The sequence below is a fragment of the Denticeps clupeoides genome, chromosome 5 (assembly GCF_900700375.1).
Source record: "Denticeps clupeoides chromosome 5, fDenClu1.1, whole genome shotgun sequence".
NCBI classification, from domain to species: Eukaryota; Metazoa; Chordata; class Actinopteri; order Clupeiformes; family Denticipitidae; genus Denticeps; species Denticeps clupeoides.
In genome coordinates this window covers 22735408-22754920 of record NC_041711.1, presented here as the reverse complement: position 1 = coordinate 22754920, position 19513 = coordinate 22735408, and the positions used below count along the sequence as shown (strand labels likewise).

At 40.0% G+C, this 19513-nt stretch overlaps 1 protein-coding gene across 1 annotated transcript in view; it reads left to right on the top strand.

Annotated features, from left to right (window-relative positions):
* The window catches only part of cntnap3 (contactin associated protein family member 3), a 70138-nt gene extending 63773 nt beyond the window's left edge, over positions 1-6365 (top strand). The window contains exons 19-24 of the mRNA XM_028979495.1: positions 68-292; positions 1682-1815; positions 2545-2632; positions 3234-3452; positions 3847-3918; positions 4643-6365. Of these exons, the coding sequence (XP_028835328.1) occupies positions 68-292; positions 1682-1815; positions 2545-2632; positions 3234-3452; positions 3847-3918; positions 4643-4833 (929 nt within the window). The 3' untranslated portion in view covers positions 4834-6365. The remainder of the gene's footprint in view (positions 1-67; positions 293-1681; positions 1816-2544; positions 2633-3233; positions 3453-3846; positions 3919-4642) is intronic.
* Positions 6366-19513: the final 13148 nt, after the last annotated feature.

Below are 19513 nucleotides of genomic sequence, written 5' to 3'. Positions count from 1 at the left end.
TACATTACATAACATATGTAAAAAACCTCTAATCAATTCTTTTCACTGTGCCCATTATACTCTTTAGAGGTTTCTGCCTTTTTCCGACCTGATACATCCATCACCTACACGTTCAGGGAGCCGTTTGAGCTGAGCAAGAACAGCAGTGCCCATGTCTCCTCCATCCACTCCGACCTGACACTGAGAGACGAGAACATCACCTTAAGCTTCAGAACCACACAGGCCCCAGCTCTTCTACTGTACATCAGCTCCTACTACAGAGAGTACCTCGCCATCCTGCTCAATCGGAATGGTTGGTAACTCCACTAAGTCTCAACAAGCAGTTATATGGAAATTGCACCAAAATAACACCTTTTCCAGTTTCATTATATGTATATTTCAGCACTCTAAACACAATGGGTTAAACACAGCACCATTCAACCCATCTCCAAACTTGAAACATTAAATGTATAAAGAGGGGTTGAACTTTCCTGCAGTGGACATGAACACAAAACTATGAAAGTACCATATGTAAGTGTATAAGTGCATCTTAACTGTCCACCACTTTGTGAAAAATGTGTTCTTGGCATATGTAAAATTGCAAATATAAATTTTCAGGTTTGATAAAACGCCATTCATTTAAGCATTTAAGTACAAATTTTCCAAGCATGAAAAATGCATAGTCTCTGAAAGGGGCTCTTAAATAATCATTATATTGGCACTTTATTTTGATAAGGTCTGTCACTTTTGCCTTAAAAATGGACAGCAGAGCGGAGAACAAATGTGGACAGCTCTATGATTGATGAGCAGGGAATGGCGCTGTTCATCTTCAGTGCAGAGTCCTAATGCCTAATGGTCCAATTAAAAGGTACTGAAGCCCATGTGACAGGTCCTTGAGCCGTGGTGTTCCCTCGACAGCCAGCTGCTTTGTGCATGATGGCAAGTGCTCAACTAGAGTCAATAGTTTCAGATCTGTTTATAAATGAGAATTTTTGTGTTGTCCACAGACAGGGGCGTGTCTTTGTTCATGAGGTGATTAAACATTAGTCATCTCCACTATCAATTCCAAAAGTACATCCCACAAAAATCTGAAGTCTTGCATAGGGTATAGCAACTGAGAGTGTGTTTAGTCAAACACTTATCATTGCTGGTGTGGAAAAAAGCATACATGAGAAGTGTTATGTATTTTGTTGCATCGCTGTTGTATGCTTGTCAAAGTTATCCATGTCAGATATAATGACTGGTATGCCTAAGCAAATTTTGTCAAAATGTATCCTATAATGCTGTAGATGTTGCTGATGCTTTTATGGTACATTAAACTGTGTAAATCAGTCTGAATTTCAGTTCAGATTTCCCAGAAACCCTGGTAACATGAAAGCATTATCATGCTCTGGATAAGGGTGCCATAAATGTAAATGTATACCCTGGAATACCTCTTGTATTGGAAAATTGAGTAGGAGTTATTAAACTGTTCTGTCACTTTGGACATAATTGTTTATTTGTCATAAAAACAAAACTTCGAATGAAAAGTTGTTGATGTTAAAACCTATGATCAACTTACCCTAAACTCAATATGCCAAAGGAGCATAATTTTGATCAGTAATTTATTCAGGCAGCTTTGTAAACAAATGCATTTTTACATAAGTAAAAATTGCCTCTCCCCTTCTTGTAGCTGTGCTCACCTCTCTTTGTTTCCCTGAAGGACAACTGGACATCAAATACAAGCTTCAGAGTGCCAAAGATGCTGAGGTGTTCAAGAGTAGCAGCAGGAACCTGGCCAATGGACAGCTGCACAGGGTGTCACTCAGAAGAGCGTCGGAGACTCTCCACGTTCAGGTAGCTTCTGCCAGCACCCACCAGAACATTTCACTTTAAGGGCCTGGTAGCCCTGTTTCACATTCACATGTGTTCGCCACTGATAAGGAAGCAGAAGATGCCTGTGACCACAATGCCCAGTTTTGCAGCAGCGCACTAAAACAATGTGCTGCTTAATGAAATGGCCATGTCTTACATGGAGACGCGATGGAGGAGGGTACCTCGGCATGAAATGAAAATGTGGGACAGCATCCAGAATATTGCTTGTTGGCTAGTTTGACTGCTGTTGTTTGTGAAATGGTAAAAAAAAAAAAGGATAAAGGATTCAGGCACAACAATGGGAACATTTCATGGACAGAGTTGTGTGCTTGCAACTTTAAATCCAAAAAGAAAAGGACCCTGTATGAAAATTGTCACCAGCCCCGTGTCACAATATGTTGGCAACAGATAACATTCTCTGTTTAACTCAGGCAAACCTTTGTTAGACCAATGTAGAGATGCAAAGCTCACCAATTAGTCCAGGCTTTCATGGTTTTTGCGGAACACGTCAGCTCAGCCAGGAAATCAGCTAGGATTCCAGCTGAATGCAAAGAGTCAAGAGCAAAGCAATGATGTGTTTAAAACACTTTGATGGGTGAGGTTTAATTAAAACGCTTCTCGGAAGAATGCGCCTGTGATCATTTGAAACATGAAAGTTTCAGTGTTTTTAGCTCTCTGTGTGCCCTCAACCACTGGTCCCGCCTCTCTCAGGTTGACCATCACGACAGCGTGGACTTCAACGTGACGTCCGACACCGAATTCAATGCCATCAAATCTCTGGTGATTGGAAAAGTTCAAGGTGGGTGAGGATTTAGCCTTTAGCGGGCGGTTCAGCCCTTCGCTGGAGTATTTGTTGCAGAAATATTCCATATATACTGTCTACAGAGAGATTTTTATATTAAACACAAATATTAAATCTGCCTTGAGAAGCACATGGCATGGTGCAGCCTACAAAATATGATAAGTGAGACTTTTAGTCTACATTCTGCTTCATGCTGTGCGGCATCATTATGTCTGAGGGACTAAAGGTTGTTAGTGCAGTCGGGCTGCTATGTTTTTTGCAAACACAGTCGTTGTGCATCATATCACGTGCTGTCCGTATCATTTATATTTTGCTTTGCCTTGCATGACCTACTTCCTTTGGCATTGTTAACCTAAAAAAAGCCACAGTAACCGCAGAACATCATTATAATATCAAATCAGACAGTGATTACGAAGCGGGCAGTAAAAAAAAAAAAAAGAATGAAGGTATTTTTTTGTTGTAGAAATAAAAGTGTAAACACTGACTACCATGTGCAGTGCCATGTAGAACTAAAGTAGTGCTCACTATCACCTCTTGAGGTGCACAATGGTAAAAAAAATCACATTCTAAAAGACTTGTGCTCTGACTTTACACATAGAGTTTGGTGAGCTGGACCCTGAAATCGCCCGGCTCAACTCTCTGGGCTTCACTGGCTGCATGTCTGTGGTCCAGTTCAACTCCATCGCCCCACTGAAGGCCGCGCTCCTGTATCCCGGGTCCAGTCCAGTCATCGTCTCCGGTCCTCTCGAGGAGTCCAACTGTGGCATGTCATTAGCGACCAATCCATATGCCTCTGAGACCACCCATTCCCTCACAGGTGATGCGGCTTCACTAACATTCTGAAGAAACGCTAGACAGACGTCTGGTTTTCGTATTTATCCTCTTTGTTCGAATTTCCTCCAAATGAATAGACTCTTCTGAAAGAATAATTCATGAGCAGCGGTTGCAAAACTTTATCAAAGGCGGCACTCTTCTCATTAATTAAATTAATTATCCTAATGTGGCAGATCAGTTTATTAATCTGTGTGAAGTGATGTATTTGCATAATCCTTCTGTCCTGGGCTTTTCCGCTTCTGCATATTATTGCATTTTCACGGACTGCCAATGGAGCTGAGAAAGTGTCACCTCTTCATCCCGGGTGACTGGCTCTTCAGCTCTTACTGAGACTCTCTCCCTATCTTTCTTTTTCATCTTTCCTCTCTCTATTCTAGATCACTCTGGCACAGTAGGTACTGGCGAGCCAATGGTCAATACAATCAGCAATGGCTCGGCTTTGATTGGAGGTAACAGGAAGCGAATTCACTTTCCCGATTCGTCACACTTGCTTTAATTGGTAAACAGGGAAACCAGAGTCCGTAACATGTCGTGTCACCTTTTAATAGCCCAGGTGTAAAACACCCACGGAATGAAAAGCCTTCCTTGCCACATTCACCAGCTGATTCACTCGCACAAACTTAATCACCTTCTCCCTCTTCATTCCACATCTGCATGCCTGCTTCTCGACTTGCCCCGTTGTAGTTCCTTCCCTTTTCTGCGACCTTCTTGTGAAAATGCAAGGCGCCATTCATTTAAAAATGAATGGCTCGCTTCAGAGTTCTTTGGTTAAAAAAAAAAAAGTTCTCACACATAAAAGGACACCAAAAGTAATTAAATGTTTAAAGAAAAGATTTGCAGATTCCGAAACGTTTGCTGCAATTTCCAAATACGTTGTCCTTTTAAACACCAGAGTAATGTGGCATTAAATTGAGTGGAGAACTGTTTGTTCTTTTTAGCCTTAGTAATGAAATGTGCCACTGATAGAGGACAAAACTATCTTGGATGCAGAATGGAAATTTATACACCACTCAGTATTTATCCTTACATCCATAACAGACGTATCACAGACATATTTGAAGGAAAGTGCAGAAATGCAATTGAGACAATCACTTGAACTTTTGAGATGAAAATTGTTTCATCTCATCTGCTCAAAAGAGCCCTTTTGTAATGCACGGTATGTATTTTTGCTAGGTGTCATCGCCGTGGTGATATTCGTCATCCTGTCTGCATTGGCCGTAATAGGAAGATTTATCTATCGACGGAAAGGGACGTTTGGAACACAGGAACCGAAGGAAAGTAAGCCTGAGGAAAGTCCCGAGTTCCCTTTCAACAGCGACCCCAACTATGTACTGAGCGAAAGCCAAAAGGAGCATTTCATATGACCGACAACCGCTGACCCCCGTGTGAGCTGGAATTATCTAGTGACGCTGACGAGAGCAATGCCTCCCTGAGCCTGGAGACTTTAAGAGCCATGGTGCATTATGCATTAAACCCTCAGAAATGGGTACTTGTTTCACAGCTCTTGAAGGTGGCATTGAGAAGGACAAAAAGAAAAATCGATTTGATGTTTTGTTTTATTGTTTTTAATTTTTACATTTTGTACATAGATATCAGTAATTTAACACGGTTCTGTTACTAAGATGTGATACTGTCTAATTGTAAATATCCTTTAAAGATGTACCAATCCTTTATAATAATCACCTTCCTTTTCATTCTCTAATATATGGAAAGAACATTTTGCATTAATGGAGCTATATGTATCACTGGAACTGCTTCACATCTGTAATTCTGCTGAGTGGCAGAAGAAGGTCTGAGGTCTGTATGTCTACAGGTACTTTTTACATCTTCACAAAAAGCGAACGACTGCCTGACTATTCTTAAACAGAACGATAAAAACATGGTACATATAATTGTTCAATCTGACCTCTAATCAGCACGAAACATCTATGCATTTTTAGAGTAATAGATAAAAATACTGGCTGTAAAAGGCATGAGGAAATTCACATTAAGTGCCAGTCTCAAACAAAAAGGCAGCTGTAGTTTTACTGGGAGCCCATGCAGATGAAAGAATAGCATTACTGGCTGGTTTGGACCAGCCCCCAATAAAGGCCCCTGGATTATTGATTGCACATGAGAGGTTTTCTAACGTGGTGTGTACATTGTTTGTCACGTCACGTTTCCACAAATCAGTTGCTACTTCTTATTTATGTTAACTCAGTATGCAACATTGCTCAATTATGAAACCATTGAAGATGGTTAGAATTGTAAAAAAAAAGTTAAGTAAGTCAAGGTTAGTCAACATCCATTCTGAGTGATTTACTCTTCACTGCCTCAACACAAGAGTGTTGTGCAGCTATTACCTGTGGGTGCCCAGGACCGGAGTTGAGGATCACTGCTCTTTTTCCATTCCATTTGCTCAGAAATCCATGACCCAAGACATGAAACCCTCTGTTCAGTGGAGCAGTGTTATGGTCAATACATTTGTTATGGTCAATACATTTGCTTTATTATTTTGCTTCATTATTTGTTGTCTCATAGCAGACTGTGGCACTGTAGTGATCTCTGTAATCCAACAAGATGAGCTGGAAAGGCACAGTGAGGGTGGAGTACACAAGGACAAGGAGATTTAAAAAATGACCAAATATGTTTGTGGTATTGTGGTATTACACATAGCTCCTTTAAATGCAAAGACAGATTTTTTTTTTTCCAAATTCAAAGTTAGTTTAAAAGTCGTCTTGTCAGGAAAGTTCAGCCAGTGTGTGTATAAACCAGCACGGTGATACATGTACAGGTTTAAACCTTTCAAGCACAGAGTAGTGGTGGGCTTTTCAAATCTTGTAGTAACCCATGTAAAAAAATAATTGTGTGATTATGTGAAATTGAAATGAACAGTCTGAAATATGTGTGAAATTTATATTGTGCTTCATTGTGTTTCTTCTTTATATGGCCGTGTTGGATATGATGGTGTGACTCGTCAACAGGACAGTGGAATTTGACTGTGACTGTGAGGTTTCCAGTGATGGTGATATATAAACTCCCTGCTCAGGCAAAGAAAAATCTGTTTAAATAGTACATTTCAAGGAGTATTTGAAGTGAGGAGCTATGCGGATATACTTGGACATATTTTTTAACATTTAAAAATTCATAACACATTAGTTATTAGTGCTCTGTGCAGAATAAGCTGCTTAATAGGCCTTTATGCTAATGTGTAAGAAAATGGTTTGTGACAGATTCCTGCTATATGACTAAAGAGCTAATCTTAAGGCTGATTAATAACATTTCCCAACCTCCCCGTTTTTATTCCTAGCAGACATCTTAATGTTATTGACCAGACCGTTTATTTATATAAAAGCTGAGGTGTGATGATGTGCAATTATCTGCAACAGCACAATTTAACCAAGTCAAGGATTCTGTGTAAAACCATACTGTTGGCTGACTGACCAAACTGCACTCTGCGGGTCTGTCTCCTCGAAAGACCAGCAACCTCTAGTGCAAGGGCTACCAACCTTTGTACTGCAGGGCATCAGCCCTGCCTATATTAGATCTTTCCATGTTTCACCCCCTAATTCAGATTAAGAACGAATCAGTAGAATCAGTCTTGCTAATTCAATAATTCACAATATACAGCAGGTAAAATAAGTATTGAAAAAAACAAGTCACCAAGTAAATATATTCCAATGCTATTTTTGTGCTATTGAAAATACATTTAAACATGCAAAGAAATCAAACATAGATGTTCATAAATTAAGTTATGTGTAATAAAATTGAATGACGGGGAATGTATAGAACACATGAAAAAAACGAAATCTATCAATATATCCAAAATCTATGAATAATTAGAAAGCAACCCAGCCACTTAGTGCAAATTAATATCAGCTGGCTCAGTCCCCACTGATGGCCTGTACTAATGTGTCTCATTATCATGGTGTCCCATTCTTATTGTTTCAAAAAAGAAGAATTTCTAAACCACTGAAGGTTCCAGTAAGCACTGTTGGAGCCATGATCTGTAATTGGAAGGTTGCCAATTCAAATCCTGGACCACGAGGTGCCACTGAGCAAAGCACTGTCCCCACACTCTGCTACCCGGATGCCTTTTATGGCTGCCCACTGCTCACCAAGGGTGACGGGTTAAATGCAGGACACATTTCGTTGTGTGTGCTGCGCTGCAATGTTTCACAATGACAATTACTTCACATTAACTGAAGAATCAACAGGCTCATGCACATTTAAAGTTTGCTGAACAACAGTTTGACATGCCTGTGAAATACTGGGAGAATAAAGTCTGGTCAGATAAGACTCTTGTTTAGAGGCAAAACCCTTTTTGGAGGTCAAGGGGCACTGCATGTCACCCTTAAAAGAGGCGCGAACATTGTGGCATGGTGAAGAAAGGATAAATGGAAAAATGTACATAGGCATTCTTGATAAAGAATGATAAAGATAAAATAAGAGTGGACATTTCAGCAAGACAATGATCCAAAACATACAGCCAAGGAACCTTCAGGATTTGAAGACTGTTTGTGTAGGGGAAAAAATAAATACATTTCAGTAAGTGTGTTCAATACTTTTCCCCCTGCGTTGTTCCATTATTATTATCGTTATTACACATAACTTAATTTATGAATATGTATGGATTCATTTATTTGCTTATGTGGATTGGATGGGTTGTTCCTGACATCTGATGATTCAATAGCACCATTAGAAACCAATTTGAAACCAATTGATGATGTGTTAAATTTTGCATGCTGTATATTAGTCATTTAGTCCCTCAAAATTATGAATTAATTTCACAAAATTCACCCAGTTGAAGCTCATCAAACCATTCACAAGGTGATGACAACACCTCATCTAAATCACTTGATTCAAAAATCCCCAATCTTTTAGAAAATGCACTAGTTCAGAAATCCCTTTGTGTTAAACAGCAGTTGAGAGTGTCCGCTAAATGGGATGAATGTAAATCCCAAATCTTTATGAAAATGCATATAGATGAATGTGCCAGGTGCAAATGGAATGGGTTGAAGAGTTAGTACACAAAAGAAAGAAAAAATTTGTCAGCATAGTCAGTTTCTATGTTCTTTTTTTCCCTAAAGGTGCCTCTATGCAGGACAGCAAGTGCCATAAAATTATCAGTGTGTACGATTTGAAGGAAATTTGAAGCAGTAAATGTAAAGTGATCATTTAAATAAACTCAGTGACAAATCCATTTATTTGCCAATTAAAAATATTACTTGTTGCCTTATTTATTCATTTAGATATGTATTATCTCTCTAGTGTTACAGGACATCATCCACACTCCATAGGTGCACTAATAAAGACCTGCATTGAAGAACTTCCTTTTCTGTGTTTATTTTGTTGAACCTCTATGTATGTGTATAGAGTGGAAATAAAGTGTCTGCTTATCATCTTTGAAGGTCCAGCTCCAGATTTATATCAGTTTTATACTTGCACCCCTCTGAACGCCCATAGGTAGCAATGAACAGTGCACTTGACCAACCACAATCCTGCATTAAAGTTAATGTTGCAGTATTTCACTGATTGTTTATCAAAATAAAAATGCTGCTGTGTTAAAAAATAATTATCTGCATAAATATAAAAAATTGGTAAAGAAATGTTTGCTGGAGCCTTAATAAATACAGTCTTGAAATATATATTTCTAACTAGAACTAGGAAATTTGACCACATCACCCCAGTCTTACAAACACTGCACTGGCTACCCATCAAATTTAGGATTGACTATCCTACTTTTGACCTATAAAGCTCTAAATGGTCTTGCTCCACCTTACCTGAGTGAACTCTTAGTTATTAACCATCCGCCAGACACCCTGCGATCAACGAGTGCGGGGTCACTACTGTTACCCAAAGCAGGGTTAGGATTAGGGTCACAGCTGGGAGCAGATCCTTCTCCTATAGAGCTCCGCAGTTGTGGAATGGCTTACCGGTCAGTGTTCGGGACTCAGACTCCGTCTCAGTCTCAGTGTTTAAATATAAACTAAAAAGACATCTGTTTTCTCTGGTCTTCTGTTAAAGTCCCAGACACAGTGTCACTTATTAAGTCCACTTTATCACACAGTCACCCTGTTAAGCACAGACAGTGTTAAATTCACCTTAGTTAGGCTGTCCTAGTTAGTTTTCTCTTATTGGACAAACCATCACAAAACCTGCACTGACACCACCTGCAGGCTCACTCTACCCTTGAAGGGCGTCCCTCTCTGTATCACTCCTTCCCAAGGTTTCTTCCTTTCTTTTTTCTCTCTCCTAGAGTTTTTCCTTGTGTGCAGAAGGGTCAAGTGAACTGTAGGGCCTGTCAAAGCCCATTGCGACTTACTGTATGTGATTTTGGCCAATTTAAGAAACAATTGTTGTTGTTGTCATTGTGATACACAGCACAGCACACGGTGCACACAACAAAATGTCTTCTCTGCTTTTACCCATCACCCTTAGTGAGCAGTGGGCAGCCATGAAAGGACGGTGCTTTGCTTGTGTTCTTTGGATAGATTAAATATATGTGCAAAGTTATGAGAAGCACATGTTCTTATTTTCTGTACATTTTGTCCTTGACAGTTCAATCATGGGATGTGACTCTCAGCCTGAGGAGTCCTATGAACAGCTTAAAGTATAAACAGCTTCACTTCATCCTGCTGAGTGGAGACAACAGTATAAAGAAAGTCTATACAGTTCACCTGCTAGGGATTTTGCAATGGCTTTGGCGATGGCATAACCCTCAATAAATTCTGCATCACCAAGTTGAGAGTTTGGAAATCCTTATTTTCCACAACAATATTCTCCTTGTTTTCTACTAACACAGCTACGTAGCTGTAATAATAATAAAATCACATTTTTGTCCCCACTTTCTCTTAACTCTTCCATCAATTATTCATGCGGTTTCCTAACAAATGCATGTAAGTCTGTCAAATATCTTATAAAACAAAGAAAGAAAATCTGACCACCATGGTCAGATCGTTTGCGATATTGATTTAAATCCATAAAGCAAAGCCTTTGCTTTTGCCTAAGTATCACTATCAGTGTCTATATAAGTAGTGGGAATATCTGAGTGTTTGTTAAGAATTTTTAAACTTGTCCTACTTAACCACTTTTGTTTAGATCAGGACTTCAAGCAGACGGAACCAGACGGTAAGCTGCTCGAGCTGTGAGGGTATTTGGACACAATAAGTCATTTCCTGGGTGCCGACATGCTCTCCTCTGACGGAGATGCCTTTGTTCCGTTCTCTTCAGTCTGAAGCTCTGAGCTGTCGGTGGTCCATGCTGGAGGACCCGTACATCTGCTCTACACTGTGCTGCTGGGCCCAAGTGACTGGCCACAGCCCAAAACAGATGGCTACGCGCTCGACTTAATCAGCCAGCCCACACGCACTGCACAGGGCTGTGGGGAAATACAGGGCACACGCTTCCCGTTACTTTCTGTTTCGGCACAAAACGAGCTGAACGTACCAGCAGCACCTAGAACCTAACATTTTTATAAATATATATCATTTTTTTAGTTTAATTTATTCATTTGTTTACTTCATGCCCTCACTCTGCAGCTTTTTGTAATGCTTTTAAAATGTCATTACGCACAGATGTCTGCAATAAGTGCCATTATATTTTATAATGGATAGACTTTGCACAAAACAAATGTGGGGTCAGCGTCATACAGGCAGGCAGCTAAGCAGTCTTAGGGGGGGGGGGGGGGGGTTCCTTTCCACCTTAAACTACAAATTACTCCAAACGCAGCAACCTTTAGGTCAGCAGTGAAAGTACGCTGCTTTGTGTAGCTTGTTGAGTTTAGGCTGCCAGCACAGCACTGCTGGATAATCATTTCCAACTGCACTAGCAAGACTGTGGCCAGCTGCCAGCTGATACTAGTACGCTACTTGCTTCCAGGCTATGCCTTATGCCAGGCCAGTCTAATTAAAGTCACGATCACAACCATGAGAATAAATTAAAGAAGCGCACTCTGGGTCACGTGTTACGCTGCAGCTTTGTTAATCCACTGTCTGCCATGTAGAGCGTTTCACTGAATTGAACAGTGTCACTTGCAGATGAGATGGAAAGCATGGGGTGGACAGCAGTAATAAAAGATCACTTCAAATGAAATAGAAAATTTCCAGACTTCTCCACAGTCCTCTCCAACATTTCAACATGATGTAATATGATTTTGAAGAGTTTCCCCTCATTTTATTTCTTCTCTTTCTCAAAAGTGCCCCTGTGCATGTTTCGTTTTTACAGTTATTGCTGCCTCCATATGGCTCGGTGCAGATGGTTTTGATGTTCAAGAAGAATGTGCATCATGTGCTGCAGGCACTGGAACAGCAGAGGGCCATTCTGCGCCCTGAGGACAAGATGGATATGCTGACAGACTCTGGTGTAAGGCCCTGGATTTCAGCTTGACAGCCACCGGCTCACCTGTAAGAGTAAAGCTAAGAACTGTGGCATCTGAACAAATACAGCAGCTGCATCACAGAACCCAGAAGATCAGTGGATGGGTACATCAAAAATGCTGACAATAGCAGATATTTTAGCTAATAATGAGCACTATTCTAATGTATCAGTGTCTTTAAATTAAACAATGAAACATGGGAGACTGGAGTCTATGGGCATTTTTCATGAGATATGATTGAATGATATATTCATGTTTGAATAATAAGAGAAACCTATTGAGGTGACATTATAGGTACACCAACCCTGTGTATATATATTGCACAATTACTAATAGTCTCTGGTTGGGATGAATTTCAAATCTGTGTCATAGCTCATATAGCTCAGTTACAATAATTTAAAAAACAACCATGTTGAACTGTTTCATCATTCCTCAGCTGACATACAGTTAGTAGACGTCTGGTGTTGTTTTAACCATAGAAACACAATTTCAGTAAAATGACTACAAACTTTTAAGGACACTGAATGAAGATACAGGACAATTGACTATACAAAAAAATCTGTTTTCTCATTTGATCTCTCAAAGCCAGAGAGAATTGATTTTCTCACATGGTTTTGTCTTAACTCAAGTGTTTGCTCTGAGGGGATGACGGAAATGTCAGGTCTGTGTCTGAATGTCAGGCTGTTTGGGTGTGTCTCTATTTGATCAGATCAAGCTTTATAAATATTGGGTGGTGTTTTGGAGTTCACAGAGTACATTTATTGAAAGTGACAGCAAATATCTTAAATATTCATAGTGGGCAACTAGAGATCTGCTTACCATTTTACAAACAATAGCTTCACAGCAAATATTGCTCAAAAGCATTTTTCAAATTGATCATTCAAATTATCCAGATAGCACAATTGTGGTGAAAATGTTGGCCCACAGTACTGTCCCTCAAGGATAAAAGCAAATATGTTACTGGCAGGTGAACTAAGACAAAATAAAAACCGAGCAAAAATATGTTTACTTCTGAGAGATTTTTTTTAATCATATTTTGAAATATAATGTGGAAGTGGCTTCATCTGAATATATACTAATGCTCCTCTAAAATAATGGAAAAAAACACCAGTAACCTTTACAAAAGGTAGCACCACCACACAAGCTTGATGTGAATGCTAAACAAGACGGGCTTCTTAAAATGCAAGGCAGAATGCTGCATTTTCATACTCAATATTTTGAAGATAATCAAGTGTATCGGCAATTAAGTAAACACAGTATCATGACCTTGAGCAGGCAGGGGGAATTCGTGAAGCACTATGAAGATGAGAAATTATTTTCCATCAGAACACAGGGACCAATCACTGATTAATGGCATCTATTACCCATCTTACCATACAATTTATGACCTTTTTTTTCTAGCTGATTTGTAGTTAAATAAAAACTGTCTACAATAATTAATCAATCAATGTTGAATATTGCATGTTTCTAAACTTTTAGGTTCAACATTCCTCTCTATAGCCATATTAAAGGTTATGATTTTATTGCTTTTTACTTGTATTTGTAAATATAATTAATGTGTCTGTAACCTAATATTTAAAACTGTATGTGGGGAATAATATATCAAGTTGACCATGTGGAAGGCAGAAGTGGGATGCTGGTTTTACAGCGATATTTTTCAGCTCCCCTCAATCTGAGGTAGATTTTAATCTTATGGGGCCCTGGCCTTTGTACTTGTCACTGATGTTAAGGTGCATCAAAGAATTCTCCATGGCTGCCCTGTCAGACATGTTTTTAATAATTTGGTCCAGGCTTAATGCACATGAAATTTTAAACAAAGTTATTTTCATGTAACATTCCCTTCCCTGTAAGGCAGCGCAAAGTATTCTGGGGAGACATCTCAGGAGAGCCAGCACATCAGGACAACCTATAACTTATTTAGGCTTGATCAAGGCCAGTATGAACAGATCAGGTCAAAGACAATACGTAGCATGTCGAGTGGCACAACAAAACCTGACAACCTGTACTTTATCTCTGATCATTGTTATGACACGTTGCATGGGTCAGCTGCAGTGAAGTAAGCATGATTATTTATTAAATGCAAAAACTCTCCATAAACCTTTTTAATGGTTCAGAAGAAGTGGGATGATTGAGCAGAAGGTCATGAATAAAACATGGCCCAAGGACAGACAACAATCACATGAGGCCTATTCACTTCCCAGCTTTACCTCTTCAGCACCTGGCCAGATGTTTAGTCAAAACTGCATCTCTGTAATTAATTGAAATACAACCTGCTGATGAGGGATTTTAAACACAAACCTCCAAATAGATTTGCATGCATTAATAAAGAAAAAAAGAAGAAGAAAGTAAAGTGATTGTCAGTGGGCAGCCATGACAGGCGCCCGGGGAGCAGTGTGTGGGGACAGTGCTTTGCTCAGTGGAACATTGGCAGATCGGCATTCAAACCGGCAACCTTCTGATTACAGGGCCGCTTCCTTAACCGCTAGGCCACCACGGCCCTGCTAGGCCAACACTGTCCCCCTGGAGACACTCATGGTTTTATCACAGAATATGCAAAATTAAATGTAGAATGTTAGAATTAACCTTGTTCTGTATGTTGTCATTTATGGCTAAGTGAATTCAGAATAACATTTGAATTTAATACTTGTAATTCAATATTTCAATATATACATAGTTACAGGGACAGACCCTGGAGCAAATTAGGGCTAAGAGTCTTGCTCAGGGACACAATGGTAGTAAGTGGGATTTGAACCCGGGTCCTTTTAGGCGAGTCTGTTATCCACTAGGCTGTAACCACCCTTAGACATCAAAATAGTTTTCACATTGTGTAAAAGAGACAGATGCAATATAGTCATGATATGCTCATCCATAAGATGTCTAATATTTAGTGGGAATGGCAGTAAATGGGGTTTGAACCTAGTTCATAGGCGAGTCTGTTACACACTAGGCTACTACAACCCTATTTTACAAATTCCTAAGCTTTAAAAAATGGGAGATGAAATCTATTCAATATATTCAAACTTTGTTGATGAAGCAATGTTTATTACTGACTTTAACACCTATGGCGGTAAACTGTATTAATAATGTTTGAACAGAAACTCTTGATATCAGCACATTTCCATCTTTCAGGGTTTGAAGTAAAGGGTTTTTAAGCATAAGGCCAGATGAAATCTGCAGGACACAAAGAATTAGGGCTAATAGGACAAATAAAGGATTACTCAGTTCAGTTATTGCAGGAGAACTGGTCAAAATGCTCTGTAGAAAGATCACTTCTGTTGTCTTATGCCGAAAAATGGAGGCTGCAGGGCTCAAAAGGTTCATGACCCCAGAGAGAATGAGTGTGCCTCAGCTAAATTCCCTTCCCTGAGGGTCTGGTTAATAGAAAACAACGGCAAATGGCTGAGGTACAGCTTTATCACGCAGCAAAGTGCTCTTGAGGAAATTAAAGAATGCATAGAGAGAATCTGGAGGTCACTAAAGCAAAGGGATTGACTCTGCATATTATGCTGATTCACCGAGGTAGAAAAGTCCCATCGTGTCATATTTTGTCACAAAAAAGAGGCGCAAGGTGGTAATGGGTACTTCTAAAAATGGACCACTGGTGATTATGTTGAACGATGCTACAAATGTGTTCCCTATTTCTTATAAAATGGCCTTGATATGACAGCTCAAAGATCACCAAGGGAACTGATGCAATGATTGGACCACTTCTCAATCCACAGATAAACATGGTGAGCACAACAGAAGAAGATCCCTGATTCCCCATAATCCCATCCATCGAGCCCTGGTGATTCATAAATCAGTGTGGAAATATTTAATGTCAACAATATTAAAAGATTTTTTCACTGCATGTGTGTAATCCTGTAATGACGGTTTAAATTTACAATAACCTACAAACACTTATTATGCTTCACATCATACGCTGTAATATTAATTCTTAATATTTAACTCATAATTCTTTAATTTTACCTTTTGTAGTTGGTAATGGAAAGGCCCATCTAAGACCCATAATAATGCAGGCCTGGCAAGCTGTTGTCTATGTCTGTGCTAAAGTTATGAATCCTGTCGTTTACTGGCTGGAAACCACTCTGCTGTTCTTTGCCATGGCTGATTATTGGAAAGTGGCCGTTAATCGAATTATGTGTTCGGGGTCTAGGCTGAGATTCAAGCCCATTATCTGGAGAACAAAAGGCAATCTTGCACACCCTCACATCGCGCCCTGCTCTTCCAGCTGGTGCCCAGCGCACTGGTTAAAACTCCAACTTCTGCCCTCAAACGTTTCATCAGGACATTCCTGAATATTTCAGCAAGCAGGTGCAGCCAAGAAGACCTGCAGGCAGAATCATCTCCTATGAAGAGACAAGCTGCAAGAAACTGCCACCACTGCACAGCATGCTTTAACTGTGATATTATGGCAGTTAATTCAAGCATGTAAAGGGTCCAGCCTGCAGCATCAACAACAATACAGGGCAGTTTTTCAGACTGGCACTCTACAATAAGTGTAAGGTCATGGTCATCCTTCAGATTTATATAAATAAGTGAAAATGATTATTTTTTTTGTCATTGTGATGCTCTGCAATTACTCCATCCCCATGTCAGCAGCGGGCATCCATGAGAGGCGCCCCGGGAGCAGTGCATAGGCACCGTACCTTCCTCAATGAAAACTCAGTGCACCTTGGAGTTTCGGGATTTGAACATTTCGGTCCGTTTCCTTACTGGCTGGGCCACCACTGCCCCATAAATAGATAAAACAATAACGAATCACAATCTTTAATGTCACTGTGCCAGCTGTTCCATCGCTTCAGCAGGGGACGCCTGCCAGGGGGAGCAACCATAAGCTCAATAGGAAGAGTAAATAAAAACTACCAATGCGGAGTTTTGTTACTGCTGTCTTTTTTTTCATGACCCTGGTCATCTCCGGACTTCGCTTTGTGGATTACCCCAGTTTGCTGGATTGGTTTTTTTGATTACCGACCACTACCGACCACTGCTCTCACTGCACGGCTACATCTGAACGGACTGCACTGTCGATTTCGGGCCTGGCCCTGACTCTCCCCCCACGTAACAGTTACAGCTGTTATTTAACTCTCGCGATGATCATGTGGGCACTGTATGTCTGCGAATGCGGCCCCAGCATCCAGCCCTGACATTTAAAGATATTTGTGTGTGCGACATATTGATGGATTTAAGTCAAACAGAAAAAGTAATGCACATGATCAAAGCAAGTGAATGACATAATTAAAACAACAACAAAAATAGTAGTTAGTTCTCTTCTTCAAGATCCAGATAACTACGAAACACTTTCTTGTTTTGTCTATTTGTTTAAATTCTGAGGACACCATTGACCTCACACTGGCAAACAAGCCCCAGCATTGCTCATACAGTCAGGTCGAAAATAGTGCCCAGAGTCTTTAAATTTCAGTACATCACCTTTTGGAATAGTTTTTTTGAGTAAAAAAGGACTTTTGTCTTTTGTCAAGGACAATACCTGGAGCATTTTACTTTGCCACCTCAGGACCTATTTGCTGGTGAGCACAGACCCTGAATAATGCAGTTTTGTTAAAAACTGCATTTTTGTGTGTAAATAAAGACCACAGTATGTAAAGACTCTGTGTGTGCAGGTGTCCCAGCGGTCCTGAGATGGCGGATGAGAGGAAAAGCTCGCACAGCTAATCGCCGAAGAGGCCCATAAATCTTGCTGAAGTGTGTTTAAGCCAGAGAGCTCCCTGTCTGATCCTTGCTGATCCCTGCTGATCTCTTCCAACGTCGTCACTGATTCTAAAGGACTGACAGGGTACAGTGTTCCTGGAAGCACACCTACAATAAACACACACACACACACACACACACACAGATTGTTGAAGTGAGGATGGAATATTTTCATTAGTTGCTGTCTATATTATCAATAAAATTTACTTGATAAATGATATATTTGATAAAAAAGAATTTATGGTTTACTATGTTTAGTAACTCTATTTAAAGCAGTGCTGGACATTTTCTTCAGTGAATGTCCACAGTAATATAAAGTGAAGTGATTGTCACATGTGATACACAGCAGCACAGCACACGGTGCACACAGTGAAATTTGTCCTCTGCATTTAACCCATCACCCTGAGTGAGCAGTGGGCAGCCATGACAGGCGAACCGGCATCCTTCTGATTATGGGGCCGCTTCCTTAACCACTAGGCCACCACTGCAGAGACTGGAGTGTGTGTATGTGTGCGCATGTTTGTAAGAGAGTGAGAGAAAAAAAAAAAAAAAAAAGAGTACATGTGAGACACTGCCATTGTCATTGTCATCCCTGTCTGTGGACTGACAGCCCTGGGATTCTTGTGGTCACTCTTGATTTGTTTTTTTGTTTTTCCAGGATATTATCTACAGAATCTACAGATCAGGCTGAGAAGACCTTTTTGCCATGTGCTTGGGTGCTATAAGAAGTCACCACCATCAGGGAATATCGTTGCTGCTGCGGTCTGCAAAAATCTTCAGGTAGGTGGTACGTGTCAAAGTAATATCCACATGAATGCAGGAGCTTCAGGTTCTGGCTGAGAAAATTGCCCAAGGCATCATACTCCCTCCTCCGACTTGCCATCTTCTCCCACCAAGTCACCATCATAACTTAAAAGACCAGTCCACCTTTATATTTTATAACATTTTATATTTTCACTTATGACGTTGTTGGCTTTTTTTTTTTGTAACAGCATGTGGTTTTGAAAACAGCGTAGGTTTTGAATAATACATTTCTTCTGTCTTGTTCTGTCAGGTTACTATGACTACCCTCTTGTATTCAGACGTATAACCGTGACGGCAGCATTCGATGTCTTAATTACCTACATGTGATGCCTGTTAAGACTCTGCTGGTTAGGACCATTTAAGTGTTAGTCTGTGTCACACTCCATTGATGGTCTTCGTACCAGGGGAAACCCTACGTCACACAACGTTTGTGCTTCGCCCTTCTTCAGACGTGGCATGGTTGTAACATGTCGTTCCTGATTTCCTGTTTGCTGGCTTTTTATGGCTCTAGTCATCCTTATTTTCCCGTGTTTAGGATATTTCAGTTTTCTATATTTCCTCACGTACACACATTCAATATCCTGGGGAAATATCTGGTAAATAAAATATGACCCCAACTTAAAGATGAACCCATTTCTCATCGCACTAAACCCATTGCACTGATGACTTGTCTGAGTTTGGTGGTTAATTTATTCAGGATTTTCACACAAATGAGGTCATCTGATGGAGAGATTTGATCTCACAGCTTGATGTAATTGCACAATGGTGGCTAATCTGTTATGCTTCAACAACTGTACACACAAGTTGTACGGTCCGCATTAAATGTTGCAGCCTCGATTGGCTGCTCAGAAGTTCCTTATAACTGCCCTGCTGTCATGCAGACTGGTGCCAGGTGCTTCTCCAGCTTCACCCAATCGTGACACAAGCCCTGATCATAATAAACTGATCTGTGATTCTCATGCATGCACGTATATTGAGGCCAATATTTTATTGGACAATTCATACTGAATTTTTGTAAATTATACCTTTGAAGTGAAAGAAAATGCTAAAGCTAAGTGAAATTTAATATGGATTTGAACATTTTCCCTTATAGGCATTTTCCCTTATAGGCAACATAGTACCATTTAGCAGTAAGGTAAATGCATATTGATTTTCTTTTTAGTTTATGTTTAAAC